General features: G+C 39.6%; 1 protein-coding gene and 1 non-coding gene across 5 annotated transcripts in view; one reads left to right on the top strand and one right to left on the bottom strand.

The window, feature by feature from the left end:
• The window catches only part of LMBR1 (limb development membrane protein 1), a 134,300-nt gene that overhangs the window by 45,533 nt on the left and 68,970 nt on the right, over positions 1–19,797 (top strand). For 3 of the 4 annotated variants that reach the window (XM_043871948.1, XM_043871944.1, XM_043871945.1), the window contains one exon: positions 783–886. The exons of the other annotated variant lie outside the window; for it this stretch is intronic. In XM_043871948.1, the coding sequence (XP_043727883.1) occupies positions 783–886 (104 nt within the window). The remainder of the gene's footprint in view (positions 1–782; positions 887–19,797) is intronic. 4 annotated transcript variants of the gene reach the window in all.
• Positions 13,653–13,725, bottom strand: TRNAK-UUU. Its single transcript has one exon. It is a non-coding gene; the product is annotated as a tRNA-Lys (tRNA).

Below are 19,797 nucleotides of genomic sequence, written 5' to 3'. Positions count from 1 at the left end.
AAAAATCAAGTCTTACTATCATCTCAGTTGCTTTTTATTGTGATTTTATGAGTGTAGAATGTGCCAGAAAGGGAAAAGGTGATGTGAACTCGCTTGCCTCTCAAGTTTTCTTTCCCAGTTGGAGTTGCTTACTAAACTTCTGTGATGCGGTCATTTTTAAAAATCCTAGGAATTAGTGTAGCTCCTTGTAGGCTCTGCAGGCTTGGCGGGTTTTATATGACCAGCCTCTGTCATGTTGGGGGATTGCTGTGAAGACTAAATGAGTTTGTATAATATCTGTAAATCATTTAGAACAGTGCTTGGCACATGAGGGCTCAGTAAATGCTAATTATTACTTTTAGGGTTTTATGAGGCTTAAATTAAACAAGATAATACATGTAAAATGGTTAGTAGAGTATCTGGCATTTATTAAGTGCTCAATAAATGCTGCTGACTCTAATTTAAATATTCAGGTGCCAATATGTCTGAAGAGGCTGTGTCTTTGGATTGCTGCATATGTCATTTGTTTAGTGAATTTAGACCATGAGGAAAAATTAGTAGTTTCTATATTGACTTTTCCCAATAGTACAGGTTGCAGAGTTGTAAAAATTTTATAGAAATGTGTAATTATTATTCTGATTTCTAAGTTTAGGTCCTTTGTTAGGCCTCTCTATTAAGTTTATGTTTAGCTTTTACTATTAAAAAGTACAGAGCTTTGACTGATAGCACAATTTAGCACAGCAGTTTTCTTTGACAAGGTTGTCAATGTCTAACTCATCTTTCCTTTATTGTTATCCTCATAGGTTTGTGGAACCTTGCTTCTCTCTTTTCCAATCTTTGTCTATTTGTGTTGATGCCCTTTGCCTTTTTCTTTTTGGAATCAGAAGGTTTTGCTGGTCTGAAAAAGGTAAGTAAATGATGTTTTAGAATTAAATTTCTTAAATGAGGAAGTAAATGTCATTCATTGTTGAACTAGAAATAGTAGGCTTAAGCAACTTTTACTGAAATGTAAAACATTTAATAATAGCAATGCCTTGTTAATATTAATAATGCTTTTACAATAATGTTAATAATATTACACATTGAGTCAATAAAAGTGTCAGGAAGGAAGTCATTGTTTGACCTTTGAATGCTTTTTATAGTATGTGCAGAGTTGGTGGAGTGTTCTTTTGTAGAATGAATAAGCCTGATACAACAGCTATTATTCTTTTCCTAGATACTGTCATTTAGTGTAAAGCATGACATGAAATTCTAAAAATCTTAAGCTGTATCTTGATGTAGAAGTGGTTTCACACCCAGTGTTTGCAGGAGGGCAGCCTGGTAACATGCTGGGTTGTCAGGTTCCCAGGATCCGTGACTTACTGCGAGATGAGTGTGGGAGGCTGAGAAGTGGGCAGAGAGCAGACTGCCAGAGCATCCTAGACAGTTAATCCAGACCTTGTAAGAGGAGTCACTCCCTCTGTCCTTGAATAGTAGGACGTTTTAAAGTGAAGGGAACAACATCTCCATTTATAGCTTGTGGAGTTCTTTGCTATAAAGGCTTGGAATATAATGGAAGGGTTTCGGTAGTTAATACTTTTTGAGTGACTTTTAAAACTTGATGAAATGAGTTCTAGTGTTACAGTTTACAGACACATTACAGCTTTTTAACTTTTAGTTAGAGTTATTCGTATTCATACTGTGGTATATGGTTGGTTTCGTATTTGGTGAATCTACTGAGATCAGAGTGGGGTGGTTGTGTATGGTGGTCAAACCTGCATTGAGAACACTGGCTTTTATATATTTGATTTGTTTTTTATAATGATATATGTAAATTATTTAAGTCATCCATGTAATGGGAACAACTTGCATAGTTTCAGTTTAAACAATAAAAAACATAACAATTAAAAAATAAAAACAACATAAGTTTCTTGAAGAATTATAGAAAGTTTTGTTGTTGAACGGGATTTAGTTCAAACTCTCTTTTTATATCGAAGGGTATTAATGTTACTAAATTGTCTAAGAACCTCGTATCTACCACTGCAGAATTCAAACTAAGACCCAGGGCTTGCTTCTTACCTTCCCAGAGTGTGCAGTTCTTCCCAGGTCAGCACTGTGGGGAGCACAGGAGCAGCCAGCAGGGTGCCTGCTGGGTGGTGGCCGGCCAGGGGCCCAGGGGCAGAGGGGCAAAGGCGTGCTGCAAGGGGGCAGGGGTGTTCTGCAGGGGCGTGGCAGGTAGAAGTGAACAGAGCGGGTGTGGTCTGGAGACTGAAAGACAGAGCTCTCAGAGACTGGAACGTAGAACAGAACGTCACAGAGGGAACGAAAGGAAAGAACGTGGTCACGGAGAGGAAAGAGGTCATCAGAGACACCTGAGGAAGCAAGCTGTGTAGAATGTGGGGGCCTTCTGATGGGTAGTCGTTCACTTGGCAGAGTTTTACTAGGCCCTTACTGAGCAGTAATTCCTGTGCTGTTAGAGGAGCTTGCTGGGTACAGAAACGAAAAGACAGTGTTCTTGCCTTCAAGGGATTCACACAGGGAGAAGTCAGAGATGTTGGAGGAACTTTTATACAGCAAGCTGCTCTGGGAGGGATGTCTTGGTTTGCCTAGAGAATCGGGAAGACTTCAGGGAGGAGTTGTCCCGCCCATGAGCTGAGAATTGCAGGTGAGCATCCAGGCTTGAGCAAAGGCGGAGACACTGTCTGAACTGAAGGAGTGGCCGGTGATTAGCTCAGAGTGGAGAATGGAGACAGAGCGCTGGTCAGGATCAGACCCTGAGGCCCGAGTCCTCTGCCACATAGTCTGGGTTTTATTCTATAGACACCAGGGAGTTGGCACAGGATTGCTGACGAGACTTCTGCGTCTACTGTTCTGTTTAAGCATGTTTAGAGATAAATGCGTGTGTCAGAATGTCAGCATACGTCCCTGGGGAAGGAGTACATGCACTGCACATGCAGAGTGCTCTGGTGGGGACGTCACCGCCCCGAGTCAGTCACGCCCCTGACTCTCAAACAGAGTCACTAAAACGGCCTTGTCAATGCTTGCTTCAAACACGCAGAGTTCCCCACCCCCGCTCTCTGTCTGTCTCATGAATAATCTTATCAAGTGCAGAAACTACATAAGGCTCAGTGTTATAAATGTATTTTCATATTTGAAGATTAAAGGTATGCTCCCTAGGTTATGCTTTATGTAAAAATCTGGTTATTAGTTAAATAGATTATTTTAAAAACAGTGTGCAATATGGACAAACCTCTTGCATCCAGATCATTTTCCTCCCTTCTTGTGAACTAACCAACTGGAAAAGGGACTTGGCTAAATCTGTCGGAGCAGAGTTAGCACCATCTCTAGAATTAAAAACAGTTGATGCAAAAACCCAGTGAGAAGTTACTATTCTCCTTTTCCCCCTTGTCCACCGAGGTCAGAGGGGAGACAGCTTGAGGAGAGGTATAAGAAGGTAAGTAAAGATATTTTGCATCTACAATTACACAGCAGTTCTTCCTTCCAGTTTTTTTACTTCTAGTCTCTTTGTTCATGATTAAAAGAATGCCTTTTTTGAGTGCATTTCTGAGTATGTCTCCTCAGAGTCCCTCTAGCCACCAGCTACATTTCATGGTCTCCGAGGGGACTAATGTGCCCAGTGATTGTAGGATGCAGTGGGCATGACCCATCCAGTTAATTCCCAGACACAGCCAAGGATTAAAAGGGGCGGGGGGAACAGAGCTCAGGATGGTTCCCATTTATGAGACTCTGGTAGCTGGGGGATGAATGGGAGTTGTAGAGACCAAATTAAAGTGTGTGGTCTTTAATAAATGCTGTTGAAGGAAGGGGGAAGGTGGGGTTCTGGCTTGGAGGGGAAGTGGTAGAAAAATTCTCCTCTTAGTGTGCTGGCGGTGGGCGTGTGGAAGAGAGATTGCAGGGCTATGGTGAGAGAATCTGTCTTTAGTGTCAGACTGCCTGGGCTGGTTACATCATCTACACCTCAGGTTTTCTTTCTGTAGAGTGGGTCTAGTAATGATAGTTACCTCACTGTTCCATTTGGAAGACTGAATGAGAAGTGATTGTCCACGTGAAACACATAACCCAGGATTGAACTCAGTAAATATTAGGGATTATTGTCACTATCTTAGAGCTTCGTGCATTTAACTGTTAAGTATTCTAGTGTTACATGCATAGATCATTGGGAAGCAATGAAATACAACAGTCAGCCCTTAATTATTCACATATTAGGCAATTTTATGATTCCACATTATTTTTGCCATTTTGAAATGGCATGTACTGAAGCAGAATCAAAACTGCCTAAGAGAAGGTACATCTACAAGGAACTATATTCAACATTCTGTGATAAACCTAAGGAGAGGAATTTGAAAAAGAATATATACATGTATAACTGAGTCATTTTGCTCTACAGCAGAAATTAATACAACAGTGTACATCAAATATATGTCAGTAAAATTTAAAAACAGTGTGCATCTAGACCTTATTAGAAATGTTTAGAGAGCTTTAAGTCTGAGTAGTCATGGAATGTTATCCACAGTATTTACCTTTTCCAGTTACATGGGAGTTTCAGGGTCTGTTGTCTGTTTCGGTCTAAATGTGTTAGGCATGTTTGTGCCTGCAGTACTGTGCCATCCTGTTACATATGACCATTGGTATTTGCTGCACAGATTCTGAACAGTGTTTGGTAAGATCTCCAGTGCTGTCCACAGGTGGTATTACCATAGGTTGTACCACAGTGAGGAGCTTCACTGCTCTGATGAAGGGGGTGGGTTGCTGACATTTGACATGGATCCCTTTAAAGCGCTTTGTTCATTGGTTACATTTGACACATCTACTTCCAGGGCAACCTTGAGGAGAGCTTTAGAAAGCACCGTAATTGGTAGATTCAGCACAATAATTTGAGTAATGACAAACTTGTAATATGGTTAAGTGAAATTTACTTTTTTTCCCTTCAGCCTCCCTCCTGGTGCTGTTTTACTGCGTCGAAGTCTGGTGGAGCCCCTGAATGGCACATGGCCCCACCAAACTCCCATTGATTCCCCTGGGCAGTCGATTTTAAAGCAGCCCCTTGCATATCGTGCCGAGATGCGGAAATTGGCCACTGGCCATGGCGGATGCAGAGCTCGAATTGAGAATCAAATTAAGCAGAATTCTCTACTTAGTTTTTAATTAAACCACTATGTTAATTCAAACAGGACATTTTAGGCCTGGGGGGTTGACCATGTCCTTTTAAGGGCCTTAAATCGCCTTTCTTCTCTCTCCTGGCCTTGGCCTATGTTTCTTTTTTATTGGGCCCATCTCCTAGCTATTTCCCTTCTTTATAATTCTCAAGGGTAGGAGAATATAAGTGGTTTTGATAAAGCAGGTTTTTTTGTTTTGTTTTTGTAAGAAGGTAACTTTTACCTTGGAATTCTGTTAGTAGTTAAATATTAATCTAATTGAGATTATTTTGCAGTCACCTATCTGTATTGTAGTGAGCATTACCTGTGTTCATGTGTATTTAGATTATTTTGCAGTCACCTGTCTGAACTGTAGTGAGCATTACCTGTGTTCATGTGTATTTGAACCTGCCCTGTGCTTGCATCTTATATTTCAGCTCTGATGAAGAGGTTGTGTCTGGTGGGTTCTGTTTTTGTTTTATGGTAGAGATGTTTTCCCAGTTTTTGTCTTGGCGGCTCAGTCATACACCAGAGTGTGAGGGTCTCAGGGCTGACTGCACTCCTGTTCCTATCATACTCAGGTCACCTGTGTAACTCTCTCTCCCCACGCTGCCTCTGAGGGAACTCTGTGGATTATTTCAGATGATGTCAGATGTTTTTTGATTGCATAATCAACCGGTCTAATCTCTAGCCAGGGTTTAAATGGGAATTAGGAATATGTTTGTTTTTCTTATTGTATGTTAACATCTTACTTTGAATTAAAATGTCATAAGGAAAATAAAGTGTCATGAGGAAAAAAATTTAACAACTTAATGAAAGTAAAAAAAAAATCTCTTCGATGACAGATTATTTCATGAACCAAAGATGTTTCTGGGAGTAACTTTATACTGTGCCTCACATTAATGCCTATCTTTGATTTGAAGTCATGGCATAAAATTTAACATAAGTGACAGCAACATCCTGACCAATTACCAAAGCCATCCAGACATCCCCAAATGTCCAGAACATAGCACACGGTCTGTAGGATTAAGAGGTTAACTCCTCGAACTTCAAACAAAGTGCTTGATAATAAAAGCAGAAAGGACAAAATCTGAGGTAACTTCCTTTCTTAATTAATTAGACTGGCCAGGTGGAAGCGAAGAGCTGGGTGCCATGCTTGCAAGGTCTATAAAGCTGAGCACCATGACAGCACAATAGAGGAGGAACAGACATCGCTTTAATATGCTTCTATCCTGTGTCACAGTTTGAAATTGTCCTGGTTTATGTCCCTTTTGGCAAACTTACATAAAAGTGACCTTGTACTGTATTTTATGACCAGATGACTTTTTCCCCCCAGTGGCTAATTTGTATCAGGCCTCCATCTTAAAAAGACACAGAAATGAGTAGGAAGTCCGTTGCATTCTTTCATTATTTTTGCTCGTTTTTGCCACTGATCATCCATAAATTGTTGGAAATGAGCGATTAAGGAAGTGCTGCTTAGTGTTAGTGGCACATGCGCATATTTGGCCTGGTTTTTGTGGGTGAGAGGAAATCACATGCGAAAAGGGAAACTCCTGCTGGGGACCTTTCAAGGAAATTTACCTTGGGTCTCGTTTTGATCTTGGTGTTTATTACAGAAAATGGAGTCATATCTCACTAGCTATTGTTATGTGTTAATTTGATTTTCCCAACACCTTCAAGAAAAAAAGATCAGTAATTTATTAAAAGAATTCCTCTACCTTCCTTCAGTTGAGGGTCTAATTTTTTCTGTGGAAACAATATAGATAAGAACGATTATTCTCAAAACATTTGTTCTGCTAGTGTTGTTATGTACAGGGCTCCTTTTGGCATTGTGACTCTACTGTAAAAGATGTGGTTATAATAATATAAACTGAGCATTTCAGACATTGGAGCTTGACATACAGGGTCTCAGAGAAAGACGTATAAAAGTATTTTGAAGAAAAGTTTGTATTTATTTAAAGCTTATTTGAGTTTAAAACTGTTTTGAATTAAAAAAAAATCATTTAGTTAATGGGATGACGTTAATTTCATCACTCAGTACAGTTGCATGATGGAGGCACCTAAATCATGATGTCAGTAACAGTGTCAGTTCCTGTTACAGAGCAGCTGCACGTTTAGCGCACGTTGCTCAGTTCTTGCACACTTTGTAATGATGGGATACTTTCCAGTTATCAGAAGAGGAGAGATTTCCACTGTGGCCAGATTTTCTCTTTATTTGCCTAGTAGTACAGTGGCAACACTATAAGCTCTGGCATTCAGAAGACCCGGACTTAACTCCTGAGTCTTCTTTACTGACCTGAAAGTCCAGGCTCAATTCTTAGTGTCTCCATCTGTACAATGGACTGCAGACTGACCTCGTCCTCCAGGTACCTCACCTAATCCGTGTGTAAAGCACTGAGATGCAGATAGAAGTGGCATTTATTATCAGAGGCTTAAAGGTACCAACTGTGAGCAAGTTAATGATGAAGCATCAGGAAGATTTGTGTGGGATTACTTCATACATGATAGCAAGTGATGTAAGAAGTTAAGAGTGGCATCGACACAGCTTTATTTACTTTTTGAAATAGAAATGGTTTTATCTTGTAACAGTGTAGGTCATAAAAAAAGGTATCATATTTAATAGGTAACTGAATTTTAAACTTTATTTTATATGATAATTAAATTACCAACTAATGTCTCATAATCTGTTAATTGAGAAGTTTTGGTACGGAGGAAATAAAAAATCACCAGGTTCAGATTTTAAACTAATTGTACTTTTAATCAAACTGGCCCTAGTACTTCTGATATACATAAAACAGTTTTATAGGAATAATCATTATCATCAATTAGAGTCTCTTTTCTAAAACTATTTTTGGGGAAGTTGAAAACTGCCTACCCTTGGTTGTAGTGAATTTTATTTGGAAGTAAAATTAAATGTCAGATTTAATGCTGACTAGAGAGCGTCTTACATAATTAGGTCTGTAGGATGAGAGCTCACCCAAGCAGCTAGAATTAGGATTGTTAAAATATTCTATTCTTTTTTGGCACTTAAACTCATATTTATTTGGGCTTCCCTGGTGGCTCAGGTGATAAAAAATCTGCCTGCAGTGCAGGAGACCTGGGTTCGATCCCTAGGTCAGGAAGATCCCCTGGAGGGGAGGGCATGGCAGCCCAGTCCAGTATTCTTGCCTGGAGAATTCCATAGAGGAGCCTGGCGGGCTGCAGTCCATGGGGTTGCAAAGAGTCAGACACGACTGAGCAACAGTTTACTTGTCTGTAAAGTCATTTATTTAGCCTGCCACAGTGAGATCTTGCGATCCCTATGAAATGTGCACCATGCACAGTGGGACTCGAGACCATCGCTTTACAGCCCGTTTATTTGGCCCATTTGTACCAGAATTAGAGTTGTGTGTTCAGACATGTCCAAAGCAATAGGATTGTTTGATAATTTTGACATGAAGTAATATTTTAGGTTGTAGTATATCTACTTTTCTTTAAAACTTAAGTCATTAATAGTTATACTAGAAAATTTATTGGTTTGCACACTTTCTGGTAAGGAAAGGAAATTCTCATCTAGAAAGACAAGCTCATAACTATTATTACAGACTGATTGACTTTGAAAGCAGTTGAACTGTTAAAAAATACATAAAATGTGTGTTCTTTTAGTCATTAAAAATGAGTAGGCAAAAACAAAAAAAATAGGTATATATCAACAGCAGAAAAAGAATTAAATGTACTGAAATGGTCAATTTAAAGGAAACATTTCTTATTATCTTTCTTGAAACACAAAGAAGAAATTTTAAGTTATTTTATAATGTTGGATTTAAATGCTTTTATACTTTGATATTTTACTGGGATTACTTGATATTAATGTTCCTCTTGTTAATTAACAAGTATTAAATTTTAAGCAGTCTGGTTTTAAACAGACTTGTGGAAGACTTAAATTTTTAAAAAAGTTCTTTTTGAAGTATCAGAAAATCTTATCTCTTAATGATTTTTGCTTCTTTCTTTTTTTTTTTATTTTTTTTTTTATTTTTTTTTATTTTTTTATTTTTTTTTTGCTTCTTTCTTAAAGGCCTAGAATTAAATGATATTTCTGATTTTTTAGAAGAGATTTAATGAAGTACCTTATATTGTGATAAAAACTTACTGCATTATATAACTTTAAAATATACTTTCAGTATCCTGAATAAGATTCTTATCTCTTTCTGTTATTACCTTAGTTCGGCCTTCATCATTTTTTAGTTGGATTATTTAAGCCACTGTCCATCTGTGTTTTCTGCTTCCAGTTTCAGTCTTCCACAAAGTAACTTCCACACTGCCTTTTAGCATTGTTTTTTAAATAATACTGTGTCTGTAACTCACCTCCATAAAATCTCCAAGGACCAAAATCAAACAGGCACAAGAAAACTTAAATGGTAACCGAAAAAGTGATATCCTATCAGGGGAGGGAGGTAGTTACAGGTGGTACAGGGCATTCAGGCTGGGAGCTGAAACAAGCTCCACTGAAAGCCCTCAGCAAAAGGGCAGACGGGCAGACTTGTTACACACACACACACACACACAGACACACACAGACACACACACAGACACGCACACAGACACAGACACACACAGACACAGACACACACACAGACACGCACACAGACACACACAGACAGACAGACAGACACACACACACAGACACACACACAGACACACACAGAGACACACACACACAGACACCTGAAACAAGCTCCACTGAAAGCCCTCACACACACACACACAGACACACACGTGCGTGCACACACACAGAGACATGCACACACACAGACATGCACACACACAGACACACACACACAGACAAATACACACGTGCGCGCATACACACACACAGACACACGCAGACAGACACAGACAGACACAGACACACACACAGACACACAGACACACAGGGAGCTGAAACAAGCTCCACTGAAAGCCCTCAGCAAAAGGGCAGATGGGCAGACTTGTTACACACACATACACACACACAGACACACACATACACAGATACACACACAGACACACGCAGACACACACACGTGCGCACACACACACACACGTGCATGCACACACAGACACACACAGACACAGACACACACACACAGACACAGACACACAGAGACACACACACACACAGACACACACACAAACACACACAGACACACACATACAGACACACACAGACACACACACAGGGAGCTGAAACAGGCTCAACTGAAAGCCCTCAGCAAAAGGGCAGACGGGCAGACTTGTTTCACACACAGACACACACACACACACAGACACACAGACACACACAGACAGACAGACACACAGACACACATACAGACAGACACACAGACACACACAGACAGACACACAGGGAGCTGAAACAAGCTCCACTGAAAGCCCTCAGCAAAAGGGCAGACGGGCAGACTTGTTACACACACACACACAGACACACACACAGACACACAGACACAGACATACACAGACACACACAGACACACAGACACACAGGGAGCTGAAACAAGCTCCACTGAAAGCCCTCAGCAAAAGGGCAGACGGGCAGACTTGTTTCACACACACACACACAGACGCACACACAAACACACACACACGCACATTCTCTCTCTCTCTTTCAAAGGGAATGTCTGTCAGCCTTAGCTCTGAGCAGAAGTCTTCCCTGAGAGTCCACAGGCCTCTACCTCACAGGAGTTGGGGTTTAAAATACTACCTGTATTGTTGAGGGATGCCAAGCCAAGAAATTAGCTTAACAGTTTTTTCAGAGTATTATGTATCATTTTCAACATTTTATCAATTATCAACTATCAAAAAACTAAGATCATGGCATTCGGTCCCATCACTTCATGGCAAGTAGATGGGGAAACAATGGAAACAGTGACAGACTTTATTTTCTTGGGCTTCAGAATCACTGCAGATGGTGACTGCAGCCATGAAATTAAAAGATGTTTGCTCCTTTGAAGAAAAGCTGTGACAAACCTAGACAGCATATTAAAAAGCAGAGACATGACATTAACCTAAAAAGGTCCGTCTAGTCAAAGCTATGGCTTTTCTAGTTGTCATGTTTGGCTGTGAGAGTTGGACCATAAAGAAAGCTGAATGCCGAGGAATTTATTCTTTTGAACTGTGGTGTTGGAGAAGACTCTTGAGAGTCCCTTGGGCTGCAAGGAGAACAAACTAGTCAATCCTAAAGGAAATCAGTCCTGAATATTCATTGAAAGGATTGATGCTGAAGCTCCAATACTTTGGCCACCTGATTCAATGAACTGGCTCATTGGAAAAGACCCTGATGCTGGGAAAGACTGAAGGCAGTAGGAAAAGGGGATGACAGAGGATGAGATGATTGGATGGTATCACCGACTTGATGGACATCAGTTTGAGTAAGCTCTGGGAGTTGGTGATGGACAGGGGAGCCTGGTGTGCTGCAGTCCATGTGGTTGCAGAGTTGTACGTGACTGAGCAACTGAACTGAACTGATGTATCATTTTATCACCCAGCCTGATGTATAATATCATTTTAAGCATAATGTATAATTAAAATTTAATTTTAAATGTTTACAAATATATAATTAATGTTGGTTTCTAAAACATTAGAAAGTTTATTTAATGTACTTTAAGATTTGTAAAACATACAAAATTTTGAGCTGGTTCTATTAGTAACAAGGGGTATTGCCTTTCAGTTAATTGTATGAGAAAACTCAGGTAGTGTGTATACGTGTGCTCAGTCATATCTGACTGTTCTTGACCCCATGGGCAATAGCCTGCCAGTCTCCTCTGTCCATGGGATTCTCCAGGCAAGAGTACTGGAGTGGGCTGCCCTGCCCTCCTCCAGGGGGTCTTCCTGACTCAGGGATTGAACCCACATCTCCTGCCTCTCCTTCTTTGTCAGGCAGATTCTTTACTACTTGACAACAAACATAGAACTAGGTCAACAAAACCTGATTTCATTTTATCCTCGCTTTTTTCCATTTTAAACTTACACTTTCTTAGTAATTTGATTTTGGTTTAAGTTATTAAAGTGTTGTTATTCCTTCAACGCCAAGGATGAGTAATATAGTCTATTCTGTTTTAGCTATCTTTTCTGTGAGTTTTTACAGAGATCTAATATTTAAATCTATCTGTAGTTAATTTTGTGAGGTGATTAAAAAGAGTGAATCTAAATAAATTTTGTTACTCAGTTATTCTAAAGAAATGTACACAGTAATACTACTATTACCTATTATTTTTTAATATTAATATTTAAATCCTACTTATAATTACACATATTTTTGGACTTTTTGCAGCTTACATTACCTAGAATCACTAATCTCTCCCTATTTTCATTCTATTTTTTAATAATTTCCTCTGGACATTTCTCTATGGATTTGATCCCATTTGCTTTCTATCATTTAGGGTTTTCTCAACGTTGCTACTCTGCTGATGGCACTCTTGTCTTCTAGCATTATTAGTTCATTTAGTTAATTCCCATTGACCACTTTTTGTATGCTAGGTACTATTGCTGCTGCTGGGGACAGTACAACTGATTTATTATTTATTTATTACATGTTTTTCCTGTTTTCTGTGGTAAAAAATGTATGTGTTTGTTAACTGTCATCTTGAATTGATGTTCCTGATTCCTCTCTCTACCTATTAGCTTTACAGACCCTTCATCTAAAACTCAGTCACTATTTGTTAATTTTGGGGCATTCTTTGTTCATTTTTCCAGACCTTGGAGGCTCTGTGGTCTCTGCTTGGATTGGCTCTGATTCCATCAGCAAGTGTGCGGCACAGTCTTTTCTTTTGGCCTCTCCTCTTTAGCTTTATAGCTGTTTTGGCCTCTCATGACCTTGTTGTTTAGTCACTCAGTTGTGTCCGAGTCTTTGCGACCCCATGGACTGCAGCACACCAGGCTTCCCTGTCCATCACCAACTCCCAGAGCTTGCTCAAACTCATGTCCATTGAGTCGGTGATGCCATCCAACCATCTCATCCTCTGTCGTCTCCTTCTCCTCCTGCCTTCAATCTTTCCCAGCATCAGGGTCTTTTCCAATGAGTCAGCTCTTCGCATCAGATGGACAAAGTATTGGAGCTTCAGCTTCAGCATCAGTCCTTCCAATGAATATTCAAGGTTGATTTCCTTTAGGACCTTTAGGACCTCGTGACCTTAAAGTTGCTTAAAGAAGATCTTTTCCAATCTAGTGTTTAGAAATTCCTTCTCAGGATTCCAAGATGATTTCTGCAAATGTATATAAAGCTTTCCTAAATGTGTCTATATTCTAGGATCTTTAATGTTTCATTTTCCTGGTTCTTATTTGGTTGCATGAAGCATATTCACAAGGTTGATGAATTTGGCTGATTCTCCTGTGTATCTTGACTTCTATCGGTTTTTCATTAATATTTTAATTATAATTTAAACAAGTTTAGAAAAAGCCAATTAACCCCATGTTGTATTTTATATCATTCCAAATTATCTTTCAACATTTGTACTTATAATTATTGTGTAATTATAATTAGTGTGTACATATATTTTATGTCCTTATTTATTTATTTTTTGGTGCCTGGACAGGGACTTGAACCCTGGACCCTCAGATTAAAAGTCTGATGCTCTACCAGCTGAGCTATCCAGGCTTATGTCCTTATTTTAATAAATTATTTTGTTTACGTAAATTTTCTAGTGCCAGGGAAAATTGTCCAAGACTTGGAAACGGACGGAGGAGACCCTGGTTGTTGCCAGTGGGTGCTGGGGATTGTGTGATCCTGCAGGGGCGTGCCCCTTGGCTGGTGTTCTGTTGACCTGGCTGTGTTTCATCTCCTTAGGGTTAGAGTGAAGCTGGAGGAAACTGGGCCCGATGCAAATTAATTTGTCTGATGGAGACTGTGAGTGATGTCTTCCCTGTGCAAAAGATAGCACCCAGCGTTCCATTTTATTGTCCCACAGGACGTTATCCAGTTTTGCATCTGTTAGCAGGTTGATTTTAATATTTCTGGATATCCAAGTATGTGTGATCCTCAAATTCTTCTTGGACCTGGTTTTAACAGAAATTAAAACCATGTGCTAAAGGATGTGAAGAACAGGAAGGACTGGGTGCTCAGAGAGGAGCTGCCGCCAGCGAGCTCCAGGAACACGTACACAGAGCCTGTGGTCCCGGGGGCTGAGCATCCGATAAACGCTTACAGGCCCACCAGGGCACAGACTCCCGAGAGGCCTCACCCAGTCACTGTCAGACCCAGCGTCTCCAGAGGCAGGAGGTGGTAAAGGAAGAAGCAGCAGGACAAAAAGTTGTGTATTAAAGATGAGCAGGGACGCAGAAGGTGACGAGACAACTGGGAAAAGTCAGCATTGTGAGAGGTACCAAATTTGATGTACTGCTCAGAGTTAATAGACAAAAAGAAGATTTCAGAGAGATTTGAAAATATTTGATGTAGCAGTTTAGACTTGTCTTGGCAGAGGGAATTAAGGATACCTTGTTCTCAGTATTGCCAGAAATTAAAGTTCTGTTAAGTCATTCTGATAAAAAAAAAGTCGAGACAGTTTCCAGGATGTTTCTGCAGACTTTAAAAAATGGATAACTACAATTGCATCAAATTTGTCCAGCGATCTGAAGATGGAACATGCACAGTTGTATTTTATGGAACTAGTATAATCTTGATGCTGAAAGCAGACACGGTTAGTATGAGAAAGGAACATTATAGCCATTCTTATTCATGAATTCTTATGAATTAGGAGATATTAAGCTGAATCCAACTATGTACACAAAAGATCATCATTCAGAAAAATTATTTCAGCTGTCAAGGTAGGTTTAACACTGGAAAGTTTGTGACTGTAATTCCTATTAGGAGAGTAAATGAGACTAGGAATCAAGTGAGCACCTCAGAAGAGACACAGAACACATCCATGGAATGGATGACCATCGTGGTTAAAAAGCAGACCAAGAGCTGAGGGAACAGTATCACTACCTGATGGTGGGTGTCTCCCCTAACCCCCCAACTGGCGCTTCTTAGTAGTAAGGTGCTAAAAGCATTCACTTTATAATTAGAACCGTCTTGAGTACTTTTATCTCTAGTAACAGCACTGTAGTAGAGTTCTTTACCAGCCACAGTTAGGCCAGAAAAGGAAGAATTGAAAGGAATGAACAAAATAGTCTTGATTAACAGATGACGTTGTCTTTTGAAAAATCCTGTAGAATCTAAAGATAAATTATAATTCAAATAAGAAAATTTAGCAAGCTGGATATAGGATTAATACAAAAAAAATCAATAAAAGCAACAAACAAAATCTGATTACAGATATCTTTTATATAGCAAGAACAACTAAGGTATGTTGAAATAAACCCAACAAATGATTTTTAAAAACTTATTGAAATAATATATGGAAAGAAAAAATCATATTGAAAGATGTTAAAGAGACCTAGTTAAATGGGTAGTTTTTTTATGTTTATGAATTTCTTTATATGATAACAATACCAGTTTCCAGGTTTTTTTTTTTTTTAGAATCAATACAACTCTTATAAAAATTTTAAGGTTATCTTATAGCACGTGACAAGGAGATAGTACAATTCTATGGAAAGCAGAGAACCAAGAATAGCCAAAACAATTTTGAAGAATGTGGTGATGGAACTTACTCTATCAAATCCTTAAAAAGGAACAATAGACTTAAATAGACACTGCTTTGAAGAAGCTGTGCAAGTGGCCAGTAAGCACATGAGAAGACCCTAATATCACTAGGTGTTAGGGAAATGCAAATCAAAACCACAAGAAGATCCTTCTCCACACCCGTTTGGCTACTAGGGAGAAAAATCAGGACGTAACAAGTATTGGTGAGGGTACGGGGGACTGAGACTCTCGTACACTGTCAGTCAGACTCTGACGTCCCCTTCTCCTTCTGCCTTCAATCTACCTAGTATCAGGGTCTTTTCAAGTGAGTCAGTTCCTCGCATCAGGTGGCCAAGATATTGGAGCTTCAGCCTCAGCATCAGTCTCTCCAATGAATATTCAGGACTGATTTCCTTTAGGATTGACTGGCTTGATCTCCTTGCAGTCCAAGGGACTCTCAAGAGTCTTCTCCAGCACCACAGTTCAAAAGCATCAGTTCTTTTGTGCTCAGCTTTCTTTATAGTCCAACTCTCACATCCATACATGACCACTGGAAAAACCACAGCCTTGGCTAGGTGGACTTCGTCGGCAGTGTAATGTCTCTGCTTTTTAGTATGCCATCTAGGTTGGTCATAGCTTCTCTTCCAAGGAGCAAGCGTCTTTCAGTTTCATGGCTGTAGTCAACCATCTGCAGTGATTTTGGAGCCCAAGAAAATAAAGTCTGCCACTGTTTCCATTGTTTCCCCATCCATTTGCTATGAAGTGATGGGACCGGAAGCCATGATCTTTATTTTTTGAATGTTGAGCTTTAAGCCAACTTTTTGACTCTCCTCTTTCACTTTCATCAAGAGGCTCCTTAGTTCCTCTTTGCTTTCTGCCGTAAGGGTGGTGTCATCTGCGTATCTGAGGTTATTAATATTTCTCCTGGCAGTCTTGATTCCAGCTTGTGCTTTATTCAGCCTGTCATTTCGCATGATGTACTATTCATATCAGTTATATAAATAAGCAGCCTTGACGTACTCCTTTTCCAATTTTGAACGAGTCCGTTGTTCCATGTCTGTTTCTAACTGTTGCTTCTTGACCTGCATACAGATTTCTCAGGAGGCAGGTACAGTGGTCTGGTATTCACATCTTGTTAAGAATTTTCCACAGTTTGTTGTGATCCACCCAGTCAAAGGCTTTGGTGTAGTCTGTGAAGCAGAAGTAATACTTTTCTGGAATTCTCTTGCTTTTCCTGTGATCCAGTGGATGTTGGCACTGTGATCTCTGGTTTCTCTGCCTTTTCAAAAAAAGTGAATGACGAGCGCAGCAGTCAAGTTGGTGGTTACCAGGTTGGTGCTGCAGGTGTGTGAAGTTCAGAGGGCTACGTGGGTGCACAGTGGTTGTGGTGATGTTCCTGTAAGTTGGGTGGATTTCCGAAGGCATTTAATAGACATACCTACACCGTGTACAGACTGACAGCCTCGGAGACACTGTGGATTTGTTTCTAGACCACCACAATAGAGTGAATATTGCAGTAAAGTGAGTCACGTGAGTTTTTGGCTTCCCAGGACATATGAAAGTTATGGTTATACTATACTGTAGTCTATTAAATGTGCAATAGCATTGTGTCTGAGAAACAGTGTATGTAATTTAAAAACACCTCTTTGCTAAAAAGATGCTAATCATCGTCTGAGTCTTTAGTGAGTCAGTATCTTTTTGCTGCTGGAGGGTCTTGCCTTGGTGTTGGCTGCTGATCAGGGGGGAGGTTGCTGAAGGAGGGTGGCTGTGGCAGTTTCTTAAAATAAGATGGCCATGGCTGCCGCCTTAAGTGACTCTTCCTTTCTCTGCAGCATGCAGTGCTGTTTGATACCATTTGACCCATAGTAGAACTTATTTCAAAATTGAACTCAGTCCTCTTACACCTTGCTGCTGCCTCCTTAACTAAGTTTATGTAATATTCTGAATCGTTTGTTGTCATTTCAGCAGTCCTCACAGCATCTTCACCAGGAATAGATTCCATCGCAAGAAACCATTTTATCTGCTCATCCCTAAGAGGCAGTGCTTTTCTGTGAAAATTAATCATGAGATTGCATTAATTCAGTCACATACTGAGGCCCCACTTCTAATTCTAGTTCTTCTGCTGTCTCCACCACATCTGCTGTTACTTCTTCCACTAAAGTCTTGAGCCCCTCAGAGTCATCTGTGAAGGTCAAAACCAACCTCTCCCAGTCTCCTGTTAATATTGGTGTTTTGACCTCTTCCCATGAATCATGAATGTTCTTAACGGCATTGAGAATGGTGAGTCCTTTCCAAAGGGTTTTCAAATAACTTTGCCCAGATCATCAGAGGAATCATTATCTATGGCAGCTGAAGCTTTACAAAGTGTATTTCTTAAATAACAAGGCTTGAGAGTAAAAATTACTCCTTGATCAATGGGCTGCAGAATGGATGTTGTGTTCGCAGGTATGAAAACAACTTGAATCTCTTTGTACATCTCGATTGGAGCTCTTAGGTGACCAGGCACATTGTCAGTGAGCAGTAATTTTTTAAAGGAATCCTCCCTGGTGGCTCAGAGGGTAAAGCGTCTGCCTGCAATGTGGGAGACCCAGGTTCGATCCCTGGGTCGGGAAGATCCCCTGGAGAAGGAAATGGCAACCCACTCTAGTATTCTTGCCTGGAGAATCCCATGGATTGAGGAGCCTGGTGGTTGCAAAGAGTTGGACGTGACTGAGTGACTTCACTTTCACTTTCACTGTAATCTGAGCAGTAGGTCTCAACAATGGGCTTAAAATGTTCGGTAAAGCATGTTGTCAACAGATATGCTGTCATCCAGGCTTTGTTCCATTTACAGAGCACAGGCAGAGCAGATTTAGCATCATTCTTAAGGGCCCTAGGATTTTCAGATGGTCAATGAGCACTGCCGTCAACTTAGTCATCCCTGGCATTAGCCGCTATCAAGAGAGTCAGCCTGTCCTTTGAAGCTCTCTGGTTTGTGAGTCCTAGCTCAGTGTCATAAGGATAGCTCTTCTGTGGTATCGTGAATTCCTAGTGCTTTTTGTGTAAATATACTTTTTGCCACAAAAGCAGTATGACACTATTACCTAAATTATCATGTGGAATTGCTTTTGTATTATAGTGTATCCTTTAGTATCTTATACATTTTACTGTACTAATGTAATATAATAATAAACCTAATAATCCTTCTTTCAGTTTGTTTGTATTGAAACTTGTGCCTGGGTGTTTTATGAAAGGACTAGTGAGGTAATGGCTACAATGTTGTATTAAAGGACTGAGCATTTGCTCAGCATGAAATGGAATTGAAAAATTGGTATTCTGGTAAAAGAAGCTTTTGTGTATTTTGCTTTAGTTTCTTTACTAAAATTATAGGTTGCCTAAAACTGTTAGTGTGTTTTAAGCCTTCTCCCCCTACCTTATCTTTCCATCAGTTTGTCTCTTAGGTCTTATTTCTGTCTTGTGTTGAAGGTAGAAAGCACAGGCTTTAAAAGCTGACAGACCTGAATTAAAGAGTCCTGACAGGCCTTGAACAGAGTGACCGTAGGCTGATTATTTCGTTTTTTGGGTGTGAGCTTTCTCATTTATAATAAATTTGCCTTTATTTTGAATATTCAGTGATTACATATAAAGCAACTACATAGTAGGAGCTTTGCAAATAGTCCCCATCTCTTCTTTTCCATCAAGTTTTACTAAAGAAATATTAGAACAGAGTTAGAATTAGAAAAGATCCTTTCTGGCCAACCATTAGTTTATTTTGATATGATAAAGTGTACTGAGAAATGTTTTTTTCCCCAATTTAGAGTTATATTTAAACATTTTGATGGAAAGTCCCTGCAGTCTTTTTACAGTTCAGTTCTTTCATTTACATGTTGGAAATTCACTGTATCTATTTGTTTATTTTACTTGCAATCTGGAGGATTTTGTTTGTTTAAAATCCTGAGAATTTCTGCCCATTAATTTAAATCTAGTGAACATCTTAGTTCAATGAACTAGCAATGTTGGTGTTATTATTTTAACTTACCCTAAAATGCTTCCTTTTAGTCAAGTCTCAATACCTTGAGTTTTAGCATTTTCAATTTTCCTACTATATGACTATATTAAATAACTATG

Source organism: Cervus elaphus, chromosome 18 (genome assembly GCF_910594005.1).
Source record: "Cervus elaphus chromosome 18, mCerEla1.1, whole genome shotgun sequence".
Lineage (NCBI taxonomy): Eukaryota > Metazoa > Chordata > Mammalia > Artiodactyla > Cervidae > Cervus > Cervus elaphus.
The sequence above is the reverse complement of the archived record's forward strand: the minus strand, read 5'-3'. Positions and strand labels throughout refer to the sequence as shown.